This window comes from Haliotis rubra, unplaced genomic scaffold (genome assembly GCF_003918875.1).
Source record: "Haliotis rubra isolate DU_JTF1 unplaced genomic scaffold, ASM391887v1 Scf926, whole genome shotgun sequence".
NCBI classification, from domain to species: Eukaryota; Metazoa; Mollusca; class Gastropoda; order Lepetellida; family Haliotidae; genus Haliotis; species Haliotis rubra.
In genome coordinates, this window is record NW_025767664.1 from 353,979 (window position 1) to 372,302 (window position 18,324).

The 18,324-nt window shown below is 39.5% G+C and overlaps 1 protein-coding gene across 2 annotated transcripts; it reads right to left on the minus strand.

Moving 5' to 3' along the window:
• Positions 1-5,405: 5,405 nt before the first annotated feature.
• On the minus strand, positions 5,406-16,907 carry LOC124264464 (cytochrome P450 3A13-like). Of its 2 annotated transcripts, XM_046699206.1 has the most exons (15): positions 16,696-16,907; positions 15,755-15,842; positions 15,202-15,254; positions 13,688-13,784; positions 13,366-13,482; positions 13,103-13,191; positions 12,608-12,759; positions 11,756-11,892; positions 11,412-11,526; positions 11,028-11,185; positions 10,350-10,438; positions 9,430-9,567; positions 9,142-9,292; positions 6,680-6,785; positions 5,406-6,614 (listed from the first exon to the last, which is right to left on the minus strand). In XM_046699206.1, the coding sequence occupies exons 1-14, from the start codon at positions 16,767-16,769 to the stop codon at positions 6,708-6,710; spliced, it is 1,536 nt and encodes a 511-aa protein (XP_046555162.1). In that variant the 5' UTR covers positions 16,770-16,907; the 3' UTR covers positions 5,406-6,614; positions 6,680-6,707. The 2 variants fall into 2 exon arrangements, with proteins under 2 accessions (XP_046555162.1, XP_046555161.1); XM_046699205.1 differs by having other exon boundaries at positions 5,406-6,785.
• Between the last annotated feature and the right edge of the window lie 1,417 nt (positions 16,908-18,324).

Genomic DNA, 18,324 nt, shown 5'->3' on the forward strand with positions numbered 1-18,324 from the left:
TCCATGTATCTTGACAACCCTGACGCCCATTTCAGTTCATGTATCTTGACAACCTGACGCCCATTTCAGTCCATGTATCTTGACAACCTGACTCCCATTTCAGTCCATGTATCTCGACAACCTGACGCCCATTTCAGTTCATGTATCTTGACAACCTGACTCTCCATTTCAGTCCATTGTATCTCGTATCTTGAACCTGACTCCCATTTCAGTCCATGTATCTTGACAACCTGACGCCCATTTCAGTCCATGTATCTCGACAACCTGACGCCCATTTCAGTCCATGTATCTTGCAGCCCATTCAGATCTCAGTATGAAGCGTCGAGAGACCTTTAAACAAGATCACAGTGGACCATGCAAGAGACTGATCCGCTTCATCAGACCCAACTACGAAGTATCTGTTTGGTGATGACCTCTCCAAATGGATTAAAGAAATATTGGAGGCTTATCAGCTCAGGAGGAAGATTTCACTACAAAACTTCAGGGAAAAACCAAAACCAAAAAGCTATCCTAGATATGAACCATATGCCACCAATAGACGGGGCAGACATTCAACAAGAACACTCCAGCACAACACAGAGGGAAATCAGCAGCCAGAGGTAGAGGCCAACATCATAACGCTTTTATAAGCAAACGCCAGAAGGACTACCCTCGGAACGGAACACTGACCTCCCCACAGGGGAGTGTACACGAGGTGAGAACTCAAACATGCATACTTCACTGCCTGAATACCCCTGAGAATTATATGGCAGGCAAGACCAGTCAGTTCTTGACAAATTGGTACAGGATTACCTCAGATCAATGGGTGTTATCTAGTATTGCAGGGGTTACTTTAGACTTGATTGAAGTGCCTGCACAGTGGTATACCCCTAAACCAATAATGTTTATTAATCATACAAAAATGCTGCAAATTGATTCTGAGATACGTTTCATGTTACTCAAACCAGTGTTTTCATCAATTAGACAGTTTGGGTATTCAAATACTGTGTATATCGATGACTCTCTACGGGTGGGGCAAGACTGGCAGCACTGTACAGGTAATGCTGTGTATACTGTGCAGTTTTTGGACAAACTAGGGTTTAGTGTACACCCGGATAAAATGTGCTGGTTCCCTCAAAAGAGATCATTTATTTGGGCTTCATCAGTAACAGTATATATATGACAGTGTGGCCCCGACAAAACAGGTGGGCTCTGGTCTGACTAGGAAAGTGGAAGATTAACCTCCTTGAAGTATGCTGCTTTCCTTACATTGCAATCATTATGTAGTGGGGCACATGATACTCACATAAGACTCGAATTGGAAAAACAATACCACTGCTTATGTGAATAATATGGGAGGCACTAAGCCCAGCTGTAATATATGACAAGAACAATGTGGTTGTGGTACAAACAAAGCAATATCTGGTTGAGTGCAGCTCATTTGCCGGGGGGCAGATAACGGTGAAGCTGATTGGTACTCGAGAAATGTAGTGATGACAAAGAGTGGAAGTTAGATCATAACGTGTTCTTTTAACTAACTAAGAAGTTTGGAGTTCCATGTAGAGATTTATTTGCATCAAGATTGAATAACCAGTTACCTAGATATATTTCATGGTTCCCTGACCCTGGTGCACAAGCCGTGGATGCTCTCTCTTTGTTATGGAAATCTAGCTATGACTATATTTTCTGCCCATTCAGTGCCATTGGGAAAGTGCTGCTGAAAGTCAAGCTGGAGGAATCCGATGCCCTGATGACAGCTCCACTATGGCCAACTCAGTGTTGATTCAGCAAGCTTCTGGAATTATCAACAGACTGTCCAAGGCTGCTACTGAAGTCCAAGTCCCTTCTGACACAAGCCAACAATGCCGAAGCAGTGCACCAAACGCACGGGAAGCTAAAGCTAACAACATTCAGCTTATCAGGAAAGGACTGGAAAGTCAAGGCATTCAGGAGCCAGTTATCAACATCATACTGCAATCATGGAAAAGTTCCACCCACAAGCAGTATGGGACTTATACCCAAAAGTGGATGTTGTTTTGCAGTGAGAGATGTGTTTATCCCCTTTCACCAGCTGTAGCAGAGGGTCTTAACTTCTTGGTAACACTATACCAACAAGGCCTGAGCTACTCCGCTATAAACAGAGCTTGATTAGCCTTGTCAAGACTTGGGAAAATAGACAACACTAGTTTTGGACAGCATGAATTAGTTATCGCTTTATGAAAGGAATCTTCCACCTTAGACATGCTTTACCCAAATACAATCTGACATGGGATGTTTTTCTTGTTCTACAACACTTGAAGGATGTGCCTGAGAATGAACTAAAAACTCTGAGTTGAACATGTACATTATACATATGTTGTAATAAATAGTAATTAGTGATCCAAACAGGACATCATGTTACAGGCAGTATATACCTACGAGTAGTGAAATACGATGGGTCTACTACACTTTATATCAGACTGTTACGTTTAATAAGAGCATAATTAATATATTACGACAGCTTTATTATTACACGCTGGTCAGTTGATGAAAGAAGTAGTTTACCAGCTAATAAAGGCGGCTTACATAGATAATATTCAGATATATATTTGCCATGTCGCTGCTTTTGCTCTCAGCAAGTGCAAATACTACACCTGCTTGATTGTAGAAACATTGATATCACAGAGAAGTGTGTGAAGTTAAGATTTGGGGACTTATTGAAACTGTCAAGGCCTTCATATCACCGACTCTTTCGTTCATTTCCAAGATCCTTGAAAAGGTAGTACTAAGCAGACTAAAGGACCATATTCAACGAAATGGACTCTCAGAGGAATTCCAGTCTGCATACAAAGCTGGTCACAGTACGGAAACGGCACTCCTAAGAGTTCACAACGACATTCACAGAGCAATGGATCAGCAGCAGCTATGTCTCCTTGTGATGATCGATCTGTCGGCGGCGTTCGACACTGTTGATCACTCTATTTTGCTCAGAAGAATGAAACTGTCAATGGGAATTGATGGAGTGGCCTTGGCATGGTTAAAATCATATCTGTCTGACCGATCCATGTTTGTCAAACTTGGGTCCCATTTCTCAAAACGGTCCTCTCTAGACTGTGGCGTGCCCCAGGGATCCGTCCTTGGGCCAGTTCTGTTCCTCAACTACATATTGCCTTTAGGACATATTTTCCGTCAACACAACCTTCAGTTTCATGCGTATGCAGATGACAATCAAGTCTATATTCGTACTTCTCCCGCTCGCGTCTTCATCAGCCGTGAGCAGCTGCAGCTCTGTATCAAAGATGTGCAGGAATGGATGATGGAAGTTCAATTCAGACAAGACGAAATTCATCATTTTGGGTAGTCGTCAACAACTGACCAAGGCATCCATGAATCCAATTGTGGTTAATGTCTCTGTTGTTGCTCCAGTTGAACACGTTAAAACCTTGGTGTTATCTTTGACAGAACAATGTTCTCTGACAAGCAGGTACTTTCTGTCGCTAAATCTGCATCCTGGCACCTGCGAAACATCGGGAAGATCAGGAAGTACCTTAATGAAGACACCGCAAAGTTATTGACACACTGTTATATAACTTCCCGTCTGGACTAATGCAACTCACTGATCCATGGGGCCGCAGCAGTGCAACATCTCCAGAGGATTCAGAATAATGTTGCACGAGTCATCACAAGGAGCAAAAAGATCGCCCACATCACTCCAGTGCTCAGCAGTTTACACTGGCTCCCTATCGAGCAGCGTATACACTACAAGATCCTCACGTTGACGTTCAAAGCATTGTACAATGACACTGCACCATTGTATTCAACGTCCCTACTTCACAAGTATTGTCAGCAGAAACCGACCTCATTACAATCCTACACACAAACAGCAAAATGGGTGATAAAGCATTCTCTGTGAAAGCTCCCATTTTGTGGAATCACCTGCCACAACAGATCAAGAGTGCGGAGACCTACACATCATTTTGTAGCCTTTTGAAAACGTTTCTCTTCAACGATGCCTACAACTCCAATTCTTAAAGTTGACATACTGATCAGAAACTTTTAAGAGCCACAGAGCAGCAAAAGTTGGAAGGAAGGCGCTATACAAATCAATTGTTATTATTATTAAATTAAAGGGAGATAACTTTACCTGGCTTCTCAGATCGCAAGTTGTGTATAGGTAGAGTGGTAGGTGATTAGCTGCATGTTACAAGTAGTTTAAGGGGTAATGAGGCTGACCTCTTTATTAGTGTCTAAAATCCACATAAACGTGTGACCAAAGACACCATATGCAGACGGATAAAAATGGGGTGCATGTGCTGGCATTAATATGGGCATTTTCAGACCCCATGGTGTTAGGTCAGCTGCAACTAGTGCATAAGATTCATGTTTTTATTTCTGTTGATTTTCACATTTAGTCGCGTAATTATGAAGAATGTGTATTATGCTGAACATCATTGTCAAAATTAATTATTGACTACTTAATGTTATGACTATGCCACAGAGGCATATCATGTTATGAGTAGGACAACACGACGCTGGTGTAGTTAAGTCCATTATGATCGAAAATGCTTCACCTATGTGGTGAATGTCTAACACCTGCATTGCATCGGGCGTTCCTTCTGTAGCGAACTATCTCGATGTGTTCTCGCAGAAATACCATATAAAGCTATGTGAACTATGTTACAGATATAACAAAATGTTGAAATTACCGTTTCGAAAGGGTCATGTCAAGGTTTGGAACTTATGTCAGTATGATGTAATTGCCAGAGAGATACGTATACATCATTTAGGTAATTGATTTGACAGGTACTTAAACTTCCTCGCTGGGTGACTAAAAGCTACACACGCTGTCCACAAGCCTAAGAAATCACTGCTAAGAACACATCGATTCTGACTATTACATGAATATGTGTTTATGAACCACTCTGAAATAGTGTTCTATTTTTGAAAATCTGAAACTATTCGTCGATTTTAAATATAATACATTTTATATGAAAAACATCCCTTCATCATTCGCAGGTACATCTGATAACTGCTATCCTTTAAATAATTGCCAAACTGGAACCTTGCCCGGTTTCTCAACCGAACTTAACCAACTGCCCCCTGTCTCGAGCTGGTTCCTATACAGCTAAAATAAATTGTTTTTTTTTCAGCACTCTTGAACATTTTGGTCATGAGAATGATCCATGAAAGCGCCAGCCAAATGATAATAGGAATCCATCCCAGAAGAAATTACATAGCCGTAGCACAAGTGACAAAATTGCCGAATCATTCCCAATTAGCAAGTCCATACCTGCGATAGGGAGATTTTCTTCAACCACCACCTCACCCAACCGAAGTGGAGATCGATGCTCATGATGTTTATCACTGGATTGTCTGGTCCAGACGCAATTACACCCGTCATATAGTTGAACATTGCTGCATTAAACAACAAACAAGCAAACAAAATCTCATAATTTACATGTATTTATTAGTGCATGATGAGATGAGCAATGTTCAATATATATATTTGAATACACTGTGATCAATACACTGGTTGTTTAGCTGAAATTGACAAAGCGAATAAGAGCGTCAAAGCAAATCCCATATTTCAGAACAAATTTGTGCTAAACTCAAAATCGAGTATATTCAACATGAGCACGTGAAGTTACATGCACGGCAAACACGGTAAACAACCGCAATTTAAATGTAGCATTGACATTCAGTATGTATACCCTATCTGACATTAAGTACACATACAGGGCACTGACTTTAGAATTTGCAAGAATTCATGTTTGTTACATTTACTGTCGAGGTATGAGTTGGTTTGTAATGTGGCTGAAGGATAAATATTCTTTCAAGATATAATGTGGTTTGTAATTTTGCTGAAAAACTGATAAACTACTCCTTTTAAATATTCTACACAGCATTTATTCTTTATGATACTATGACAATTTGTATTTCACATACGGTACTTGCAATACGGACAAATGAGATGTAACGTCAATAGACATCAAGTGTCACAATCACGCCTGAGCATCATTATCTATTATTCAATGTAGTTAGGTCTTGGATATATATTTTGTTCTAACTGGTATATCATCGTTGCTGAACTGCACTGATCAATGTTCCAATTTCACAACACAAGCCCTACTTATTATGTTTAATAAGAAATTACGTTTCAGCATAAACTATCCGAGAATGTACGTATACCCTGTAACGCATATATGTACTTAAGATTCAGCTTTAACTTGATTAGTTCAACCAACAGCTTCTTCCAGAACTCTTAAAACGTTCTTAATGCACATCATATTATACGTACAATGCATACAACAGTGCACATGTCATTCAAAAGGAGACAGATTATTTGGAACAACCAGTTGTCTGTCTGTCTGTCAGCCTGTCTGCCTGCCTGCCTGCCTATCCGCACTCTCCACTTCTGCCATTACTGATGTGTGGTCAATGTCTATTTAGAAAATCGTTCTTTAATACTACAATCACTGACAGTCAAATGTGGAAAAGCAAGGAATTACTGAAACATGACTGTTTCCGCTGATTACTGATCCACGAAGGTATGTGCGAAAGTTTTCCAACACTGAGGAAAACCCTAGACGACACAGCTTACAGACGAATATGTGTCTATGTTTCTGGCACAAAAAGAGAAACAATTCATCACAGCAATCGACTGAATCATGAGACAGTTACAAGTTGTGTAACATTTCTCTCTCCTTTCTTCTTATCATAAGAGTACTGCAGGTGCCTCTTCCCATAGCTCAGCATCTTGGAGATACTTTCAGCTTGATGTCCTTTTCTGTTTGGAGAACGCCGGTCTGCTTAAACGTCAATACTTCCTGTAAACAAAAGATTTACGTTTATATTTCTGTTGATCTTCACATTTAGTCGCATAATATTATGAAGAACATGTATCATGCTGAACATCATTGTCAGAATAAATTATTGACTACTTTATGTTAAGACTGCGCCACAGAAGCGTATCATGTTATGAGTAGGACAACACGACGCTGGGGTAGGTAGGTCCATTATGATTATCAGACAAGGTGCGTACATCGTGATGAACAGAATAGATACGTGCATCGAGATGGACAGACTAGGTATGTACATCGTGATGAACAGACTAGGTACTTCCATCATTATGAACAGACTAGGTACGTGCATCGTGATGAACAGACTAGGTACGTGCATCACGATGAACAGACAAGGTGCGTGCATCGTGATGAACAGACTAGGTACGTGCATCACGATGAACAGACAAGCTGCGTACATCGTGATGAACAGACTATACTAGGTACGTGCATCGTGATGAACAGACTATACTAGGTACGTGCATCGTGATGATCAGACTAGGTACGTGCATCGTGATGGACAGACTAGGTACGTGCATCGTGATGGACAGACTAGGTACGTGCATCGTGATGGACAGACTAGGTACGTGCATCATGATGAACAGACTAGGTACGTGCATCGTGATGAACAGACTAGGTATGTACGTCATGATGAACAGACTAGGTACGTACGTCATGATAAACAGACGAGGTATGTATACTGTGATGAACGGTAACCTCTCCAAACCCCTACAGCCTATAACCCCTACAGCTTTTAACAACAAGTTCATGGTCCAGTGCACTGCTAATTTTGTTGTAGCTTATTTCATACACTGGACCTTCCCAAACACTTAGAAATTAGGAGAATTATTTCAATAAGCAATAACAAACCTAAGACTTTGAAAGAATGGTTTTAATGTGCTTTCAAAAACATTGTGTCCAGATATTCAAGCTGGCACTGTTTACAGTATATTGTGAGCTGACACTTGTGTGACCATTCTGTATGTAGTTTGAACCCTTGGCATCATGTATGCATAAGTGAAAACATTAGAATGAGCTATGCCCTTATGATTACGTCATCTGGAAGGGGGATCGGTAGTGTCTCCAAACCAAGCTCTTTCAGTCAACATGAAGGAGGGGAGTCACTTAACAAGCGATTGTAATTTCAAATTGCTTTTTTATGAACTTTAATAGCTAAGTGTGATTCTAGGGGACTTCTATCAATCTCAAACACACAAAATATTTCTTGCATATTTTGTTTTCTGAAGTTTTTGATGCATTTATTGTAGCTTTTGCGTTTTTTGAGGGTACCAAAATAAAAGGTCAAACAAAATGGGGATCGTGAGACTGGAACATAGCAAAACCAAATTGCTTGAGCTTGATGAACAGACACGGTATGTTCATCATGACGTAATAAGTGGCACTTATATTGCATTTATCAGTATTTAATTCGTCAGATATCTGTGATTTCTTGTCGACAACGTTTCAAATGCTGTTTAGTTTCGAATGTGGGCCACCCGTGATGGTCCAGGTTAGAATATTGATCTTCAGTAACCCATGCTTGTCGTAAAAGGCGACGAACGGGATCGGGTGGTCATCGGTTCCCAATTGCGCAGATCGATGCTCATGCTGTTGATCACTGGATCGTCTGGTCCAGACTCGATTAGTTACAGACCGCCGCAATATAGCTGGACTATTGCTGAGTGCGGCGTAAAACTCAACTCACTCACTCACTTACTCACTCGAATGTGGGCCAACATTCGCATGTCCGATGTCGTGAGAGAGCGTAACCTCCCTTGAGCCACTGATAAAGCGGTTTCGCCCTACATTATTACTTGCCATTAACTGTAATAGCTCTAAACTCGGAAAACGGGTATAACGTTTATTAATGAACTGTTTTGAGGATACAACGGATATATTAGTCAGAAATGCTATTTCTTAAATCACAAAACTGGCAACTTTTGTGTTCTCGACAGATCGCCAGAAATCGTCCCATCCTTTTAGTTACATCTGAATCTCGCCAGTTCAATGTGATAGGGTTTTAGAGTTACTTTAGGTAAGAAGTGCTTTCCATGAAAATATTCTTAAAGAGGGAATATGTTGAGCATTAAATTCGATGTATAAGGTTTCAAATTAAGAAATCATTTGAATGTACATTTATGTAATTGTCTACACCATTAAAACATTTCTAACTGTTAGAAAACGGTTACTTTTAAAAGTAAGAAACTCTAGAGATCAGATGTGATAATCACTGTTTGCCTTCGTATTCCCATGCTGACAATGATGCAGATGACAATCGTTGAGATGTCGAAAGAGATGATGATGATGATGATGATGATGATGATAAATACAGAAATACTTATACCTGAGTGTCCGGCATACGTTCAAACTTCACAGCTCTCAGAACATTAACCAGGGCTATTTTAGCCTCAATCAGAGCCAGACGCATCCCAATACAAATTCGTGGACCGTATCCGAACGCCAAGAAGGACAGTGGGTTTGATTTTTCATCGTGTCTAAAAAATATCACAGTAAATATAATATTGATAAATGCGTTGATAAATATCTCCAGTCATGTATTACACACAATCTGTCTGGGGATGAAAAGGCATACTCTTTTTACCATTTAGATACGTTTGACGGGTGACATTACCTTTCAGGTTTGAAGGAATGTGGATCCTTGAAGAGCTTAGGGTCTCTCTGTAGTGCAAACGTAGGCACGAAGACAGTTTGACCCTCATAGATTGTCAGGTCCTTGATCTGAATATTCTCAGAAGCTCTGCGACTTAATCTGAAATAAACAATCAATTCTGAATATTTTTTAATATGAACTTCACGCGGTATATAGTTTTTCCATTGGACGAATATGACCATGACGTATAAGTGTATGATAGACTGGGACACCCCTTGCAAAACAATATCACATCTCGTGTCTACTGCACACTGTAACTATTGATATATCTGCTGATCAGACTTTACTTATAAAAAGGTGTATGTAATGTATGTCTTAATGAGAAACGAATTGGACCTCTATACAATTGCCAACCATATTTCACAAAAGACTTCCTAAACACTGTTGAAATTGTAAATATTGTCTTTATGTGAACTTCACACGATATACCTTTTTTTCCATTGGATGAATACATTGGACAGTGACACATAAGTGTATGATAGACTTAGACACCCCCTTGCAAAACAATACCCCATCTCTACTACACACCGTAAATAACAGGAAAAGCACTTTATTGTCATGCAGGTGAATGCACGCTAAACAAAGTAAAACGGCAGATGTCGAGGCTTTGATTATGATGATTTTATTCATACGCGCAGGTTGTGGAACTTGAACAATTGTTTGTTACCTTTTAGATATAACAATAAACATTTCTTGTATGTAAATAGGCATACTTTACTTTGCCATCTAACATACTTTACTTTGCCATCTAACATACTTTGAGACGCCTATATTCAATATATCTCCCTCAAGTCAATTCTTTGTGTCCTGTGTTCATATCCAACACAAATGGCACCTGCCACGACTGGGCTTCAATTTGTATTATTATTTTTTTAACTTACGTAATAACAGGTGGGTAGAGTCTGAGCGTTTCAGTGATGATGTTGTCCAGATACTTCAGTTTCCCAATGTTGTCGTAGTTTGGTTCCTCCTAGGATAGAGGAAAAAGACTATGTCTGCTACTGACTATTACCTTATGTGAGAAATTCATCGAGAGCTTCAAGCAGAATTTCTTTTAACATTTTTTCTTCTGTTTCTGTATTCCTATCATCGTGTTGTTTCCGCAATGTTTCATGAGATAAAACGACCATAAACTCAACACTGCGATCTTGACTTACGAGAAGTACACTAACATTCTCTAATTTGCAAATCCCTGAGACGATCCTTGCTCTGACTATATCAGGGGAAATCGTCGCTTCGGCAAAACCTCTTGTGACATTGTTTCTTCAGTTTCTGAACAAGTATTCCTACCATCGTGTTGTTTCACGAGAGAAAACGACCATAAACCCTACATTGCAATCTTGGCTTACGAGAAGTACACGAACATTTCATAAATCTCAAATCCCTGAGACGATCCTAGCTATGACTAGATGAGGAGAAATCGTCACTTCGATATAATATTGTCTTTTCACTTGACAATAACAATAATGTTTCCGAATGAATCCCTCTAATGCGGGTGTGCTCGTTATATCATAAGGTTAAGTGTGAACTTATCAAAGCACCCAAGCGTTCATACTGACATTCCCAAGCATCTCTTTTATTTCATTATATGCCTTCTCCTGTGCATCCGGATTCATGGCGAGACTGTGTGATGCAAAGTTCAGCGTGGAAGCCGTTGTTTCGTATCCAGCAACGAAGAACAATATCCCTTGGCCAACTATTTCATCCGTTGTTAAACCTGTAAAAGTAATCGTACAGTGGAATATGCACACAGAGCTTTCTATCAGACACTTAACGCCTCGCTCAGCTACAGTACAGATATAATGCAGTAAACAATCGAGTGTGGGTCACGTTGTCGATGCATGATGGTATGCAATATACGAAGTCACTGCCCGCCACATGAGTGACATACTGTTCAAAGCCACGTTAACACTGAGCAGACTCAGAAGTGTTTCTGTACTCACGTCTTACTGCATGTTTCTCTGAAGCCTGCCCATTGGTTACATGACCGTTTTCTTGTTTAACTGTATCATCCGTTATCTCAGCGTCCACCAAGAGTTGTAGGAAGTCGATTCTCTGCTGTAAATACCATATGCTTTCTTGTGGGACTCTTATAAAAGAATGTATTTAATGTCTAATATAGGTTGAATTAATGGATAATGATAAACATATGTGGTAACCATGACGAGACGAGCAGACTGTGGAACAGAAAATCAATTCCATTAACCTATTTTCACACTTGTATATCAAGACACATTATGATAAATAGACCACAACAAAGAGCCAGCGTTCAACAGTTATATCTAACCTCTCGGTTTTCCTTTGAGTCGTTCTGTCGTTGTTTGATCATTTCCACGATGTTTGCTTGAAAAAAACTCATGACGCTGTTCGGAAAAAATCCAACTCCAACTTTCCGGATAACCCACACCAATGGTGGACAGAAGCCTGCAAAAGAGGAAAACGAGTGAATTTTGTTTCAACGATTGGGGGATTGGCAAATAATTATGACGACGTGACATCTTAGTGTGGGAGGAGACCGCGAGGAGATCCGGGCTTTCAGCAGCCCATGCTTGTTGCAAAAAGCGACTGACGGGATCGGATGGTTTCTTTTAAATGTTTGCCATCGTTTCCCAACTGTGTAGATCGTTGTTCATGATGTCAGTCATTGGATTGTCCGGTCCAGACACGAATATTTACAGACCGCCGTCATATAGGAGAAATATTTTTCAGTGCGACGTAAAATACAACAATTTGTTTGGCGTTTTCAAGTCTCAGATAAACTACTAGCTTAGGTTTGAACACATGATAATAATTCCTTTTGTCAGAAATATTTTCTGTAAATGTACAGAAAGTTCTTCCCTATTTGTTTATAGGGTATTGGTTGATCTTTGACACGATCATTTGGTATTACATTGGGTGACCCCTGTAATGTCTCTCTCCTTGTATGGGGTCGTTTTTATGAAACTATAGAAATATAAAATGCCATGAAGATTTCTTCAGGTCAAATCATTTAGTGTACTGTTACATTATTCTCTTTATTCGGGTGAACCACTGGCGTAAGTTGTGGCAATCTTTGATATGCTCCTTGATTAAACATAACACCCCATCCAGACAAGGCTGTTGAATGAAGTGAATTGTCTGTAAGAAGTATGAAACGTACGTGCTATCATTGGTAGTAGTCGTCTTGGCTTTGATTGTGTAAACATCACCTTAGCATTAGCGACAAATTCATTGTTGAAATCGTTCTGAGAATCGACTTTTATACCAAAGGCAGTCCGTGCAATCACGTCCATGGTGTAAGCTCCAAAGTAACTGAAAAGTATTGCAATAGATATATATGTTTGGATGAGATAAATACAAGATCGGAAAGGAACAAGTTTACATCAGAAAGTGCCACGCTCTGCAAAATGTGCTTATAAATTAACAACAGGGATGAAATGGCGTACATAGTTTTGAGATGAAAATTAATGTTTTAGTCGTTTGCCAGGGCGTTCACGTTCAGATAATGCAATCTCGCCCCATTAACGCACGTCCGAGAAGGAGAAGAATACCGAATACAAAAGCTTGCAATATTAATAGCATCTGTGCTTGAAAACCTAATACTCGAGTTAAAGAATATCCATTTCTTTGCATTTGATGTCAACACAATACTTACTCTTTCATGATCACACCTCCCTTTTTCCCAATGGCTTTAGAGAAGTTAGTTGTGAGAGTCCTTGAGCAATCGTTGATGGCAGCGCACATCTAGAATCCCAAAACATAACCCATAGCATGTATTGAAATGGTATATATAATACACCTATGGACGGAAGGACAGGTTCGCGTCAGATCCGTGACAGTGTAGTGTGACATGTTTGTTTCTGATACGGATTTTCTACGTGGGGTTTTTACCCTACATAAAAAACTACAGTGGCTCACCTTCCTCAGTTTGCCGCTGCTGAAGCTCGGTGTTATGATGCTTCTCACCCTCCGCCAGTGCTCATCGTCCAAGAAAAACACGCCCAAATTGAATGGATAGGGCACGAGTGTGAATTTCTGGAAACATATTGAACAGCAACTTTAACACAAGACATGCATGTAACATTCAGTTGTAATAATCCCACCATGACAGTGAATATCGCATTTAACAGATCTCTATTTAATAATGGGAGATATACTTTTCCCAGATAGTCCGTTACAATATTAGCGTAATTGCCTCTGCGACAATGTCATAGGTAAGATACTTGAAAGAATTGTTTACCATCCTGTTTCTGAAAGTGTTGAAGCTCTTGACAAACACCTCCTTCAGAATGTCCAGATCCGATATAACATAGGCTGGCGTTCTTCCCATAAATATGCTAAGGTGAAGAAACAACATGGTATGAGAAAACGTAATATTACATTTGCTTTTTTAAAATATAATGGATAAAGGTTTACCATTCCAAAAATGTCAACTAGTTGTGACAGTAACAACTTGACTAATTGAATGGGTAGTGTGTTATACAGCAGTTATTTCATGCCGCGTCGTAACTTATTACATACAGACCAGGTGAATCAACGACCAGAAACGACACCCGAGCAAGATGTCACACAATCTGTTTTGTGACTAAGCCAGACCATCCGATCTATTTTAGTCGACTAGCTTACTCCATGGGGACCAATTCCATCCCAGAATCCCAACTGGTCGTGATGATGGAAAGGTTTGTGTCTACCTTCAGAAACAAGTAACTGATAACAGAAGTAGATGAGGCCAACCCATAAAACTTCAGATACATTATCTTTAAAATATAACATTGCTAACATTTTGGAAAACTATTAGTAGATTTAGTGTGTCAGTAAAAATGTTTCGTCGCAGTGGCATTATTTCAGCCATATAGCGACAAGTCCAAGTCTGCACACATATATAAGTAAATTTTAGTACAGATTTTAAAGGAGAATACGTACATAGCTACAGTAATACTTACTAGTGTTGGGAATTGATTAAAATCTCATAATTGATGACTGGTTCATTACAACCGATCAATCATCGAAAATAATGGGTTAGCGTCATTTATCAAATTGTCCTGGCCATGTTTGTTAATGCACAAAAAATGATGAAAAAAACCATGCAGCTCTTTTGGTGTGTTTTTTGCAATGTTCACGTCTTTAAAGGATGATTAGTATGTTAGGAACATAACTTTCTTGGAGTCTTCAAGATAAATTTAATCACGACTTGGAACCAGCTTGTAGTGCTTATGAAACGTAACATTCAAAACCAACCTTGTGATAAATATTGTTAATGCAAACAAGTGTTCCAAAATTGCTTGTGTTCGATTATGACAAAACATGATCGATTGCTTGGTCGTTTAGTCATTGCGACCAATCTTCGATTATTTCAATTAATTGGACCACAACTAATACTTACACATTTAGAATGTCACCATACGAAATTTAAACACAGGCAACAGAGTATGTAAACAACATATGTCACCTGTGTATTACCTGATCTCTGAGAACCCTCAATATGATTTTGAGTGAAGAAAGGTTCTGTTTTGTTGGTTTGAGTCACATATCCCAGTTATCACCTACATTATTAACGTCTGAGGTCTCCCATACGTCGGGGTCACTCATTCTAGAAACAACTGGGATGAAAAAAGTTTCTGCATACTAGTAACCAAACCAGTAGCTTCGCACATTGTTCCTGATTGCCATGCATGCAATGTCGAGAACAGGATGCTGGTTCTGCTGTCCAGATTACCCGGAAGACAAATCAATAAGTGTATGAGATGCACCTACCCATATACATTTCCGTACTTTCGGTTCCATTCTTTGAATTCGTGGAAGAAAGACTGTAAATAGATAACATAGGTTTCTGCATTCTACGTCCTTTCTGAAAAATGGTGCCATGGACTGCAGCTCGTCTGGATATATGACCAGCAGTTTAGATGTCAATAAAATGAGTCAATGATACAACAACGAGGATTGTGGAATAAATATGAGAACTAACTATATTAACTGCTGCCCATAGTGTCACTTGGTCTGCGAGTAAACATGTTTTATCAACATCAATTTCGAGAACTTCTGTATCTCTACAATGCACATACAAAGCACAGCTTTCTGAAGCTGAACATGATATTCATATACACTAGAGCAGACGAGACCTGCAAGTATGATTTCCAAAATGTGAAACGTTCTGCGTTGCTTCTTTTTATATTATACACAAACATGTCGCCATGTCCTGTAAAAAGCGACCTAACATCTGGTCATTCAATTTAAACATATGTTTTATATATTTATATATATATACAATTTCATCACCAATGTTACACAAATAATTAACTCAACCCACAAGAGACAAGGTGTTTCCTAAAAGAGGGAACGGTGTTGGTCCAGAGATGCCCTGTTTTTTGAAGTAATTGAAGTTCCAGGTTCCATGTCTGAAAAATATGCATCATTATATTGTCTTGCACAAGTCCCAACTTACGATTATATCCACAATTCAAGTCACATTCACACTTTAGACAAGTTGTTCAAATGAAAGCGTATTTCTATGGAAGCGTATTTCTACGACGTTCTAAAGAATCAGTTTGGATGATAATTTCTTCTTCGCAGATGATCCCTGTATCTACGGAGGGTAAACACTAGCGAGCCTCTATTCCCGCCCCTCATGTTATTTCAAGCTTTTTATGGTCTGTTTCAAAGTCTACATCCAGTGGCGTGATACAACTCCAGTGCTATTCAAGGCGATAGAAGGCGATCCCAGCACATGTAACGTACATACATACAGACAGACAGACAGACACACGCATACATACATACATATATAAAGACCATACATACATGCATGCATGCATACATACATACATACATACATACATACATACATACATACATACATACATACATACATACATACATACATACATACATACATACATACATACATACATACATACATACATACATACATACATACATACATACATACATACATACATACATACATACATACATACATACAGCGCTAATATCCAGTCTTCACAAGACTGCTCCAAAGCACTGCATGTGCTCAGTGTAATGAGTGTACACACCAGTGTTTACTTCTGTACCTCCATTAACGGGGCATGTCAGTTCTAAACGTACATTTGACGAGAACTCGGATCGTGCATAGCGACTCATACTGACGATGCCTTGCCTACGCAGTCTGTATTGATTACCACACATGCAGCCTGTCACATTCGTCTTGAGATAAGTGGTCCACCTAAAGTAATACATGTATTGTCTACTCACATATAGATCAGCACAGCCACCGCCAGGGTTAGAAGGACATACAACGGGACGTCCACGAGGCCCAAGATCTCCATGTTGAAGGGGGTCGTCGCTATTTCGCAAAGCTGCCAAAACACACAACACTCTCAAGTCACCCGCGACTGTTCCGTGTGCAGTGCCGCTGGCTGTGACTATACGTGTTGCTAATAGCTCAGGCACAGGGGCCGTACAAAGTCTGAAATCACTTCGTTTTCTAGGTCATTTTGTGACTCGGCATAAAGCGACATAAGCAAGCGCGGATCCGTGGGTCGCAATCAGTTGCGCTAACACCGCTAGACCTATGTTAGTTATCTTATCTAAAAATGGACATATCTTACAAACACTGAATAATATCCCAAAGGAGCACTGAGGTACGTACGTACCCAATATTTCTAGACTTGCGTTGGACTCCTTTTGTTAAGTATTCTCTTGGGTGATATATATACTGTGATATATATTTGAATCACATAAAAACAATTTCAAGAGAATATATCCAGCTTATATCTGATTTTTCACATATTATGTTTGGCGACAGTTTGTTTATCGCCATACGACTGCTGTGCTAATAACTATTGTTTATACGGTCCAGTATCATTCATTACTAATATCTACGTCGGAATTATATTGAACACATATTTCTGCGAAAGCACTCTAGGAACAGGTTGCAAGATATTTTGTTTTCACTACAAAAGAGCTACATTTGATTTTGTTGGAAAACAGGTCGTATGACCTTCACACACCTGTAAACTATATCACATCCATGGTCCTGGATGTTACAGGTCGGAAGGGGTTTTAGACGCTGAGGGATTTCATTAAACTGAGGTATGTATTTTAAGCGAGAGAACTTAGGAGCGCACATCTACCTGTCAGATTATGTTCTCTATTCACCCATAGACGACCCCACATAAAAGAGACGGTGTTACAGTAGTGTCTAACAGCAACAGGCTAGCCGACAATGGGTGCAGCCAACAGGAAAGTGGGCAATGTTGTACTGATTTTTCGTGGACACAAAGGTCAATAACTGTGTACAGTTTACCCACGATTCAAGAGCAAAGGTGTATAAGCTAGACCAAGGAATGTGATGTATGCACGGCTCTGAAGAGTTATCAGTGCATTATCTGTACTTGAGCATACCAGTATCACACCGTGCATATATCGGTTATCTCGTGTCATTTCAATACGATCTCATGCAACCCCTATTTATTACACTGGCTATTCTTATTAAACAATGAATGACAGAGGAGTTTGCAGGTTTACCGAAAGTAAAGTATACATATATCTGTCACTATAGCTACGACATTTAAGTTAGATTGTATTTCTCAACCTGTGAAAAGTAATATAGAGATAAAATTTCAGCTTCTGAGAGAACATGTTCGTGATAATCCAAGTTGGTAATTTAGATCAGTGTACTTTATGGATTCGTTTCTAGAATCGTTTTTGACACATCAGCTGTCTTTCATTCATAATCCTGTGATAAGATTGACACATTATTGAGTCATGGCAAGGGGCAAACACGCCTATAGATATTGGAGTTATGTTATGGACCCTATTATATAATGTAATGACGACACACTTACGTTATGAACAATTGCCTTTGTATGTTTCCATAAA

Excerpts from the sequence above, each read along its gene's own strand:
- LOC124264464 (XM_046699206.1), bottom strand. The coding sequence starts at position 16,769 with ATGGAGATCTTGGGCCTCGTGGACGTCCCGTTGTATGTCCTTCTAACC. Across the intron at positions 13,785-15,201 it reads AAGTACGGAAATGTATATGG|CATATTTATGGGAAGAACGC; the intron begins GTAGGTGCATCT and ends TCTTCACCTTAG. Across the intron at positions 11,527-11,755 it reads ACTCAAAGGAAAACCGAGAG|CAGAGAATCGACTTCCTACA; the intron begins GTTAGATATAAC and ends TGGTATTTACAG.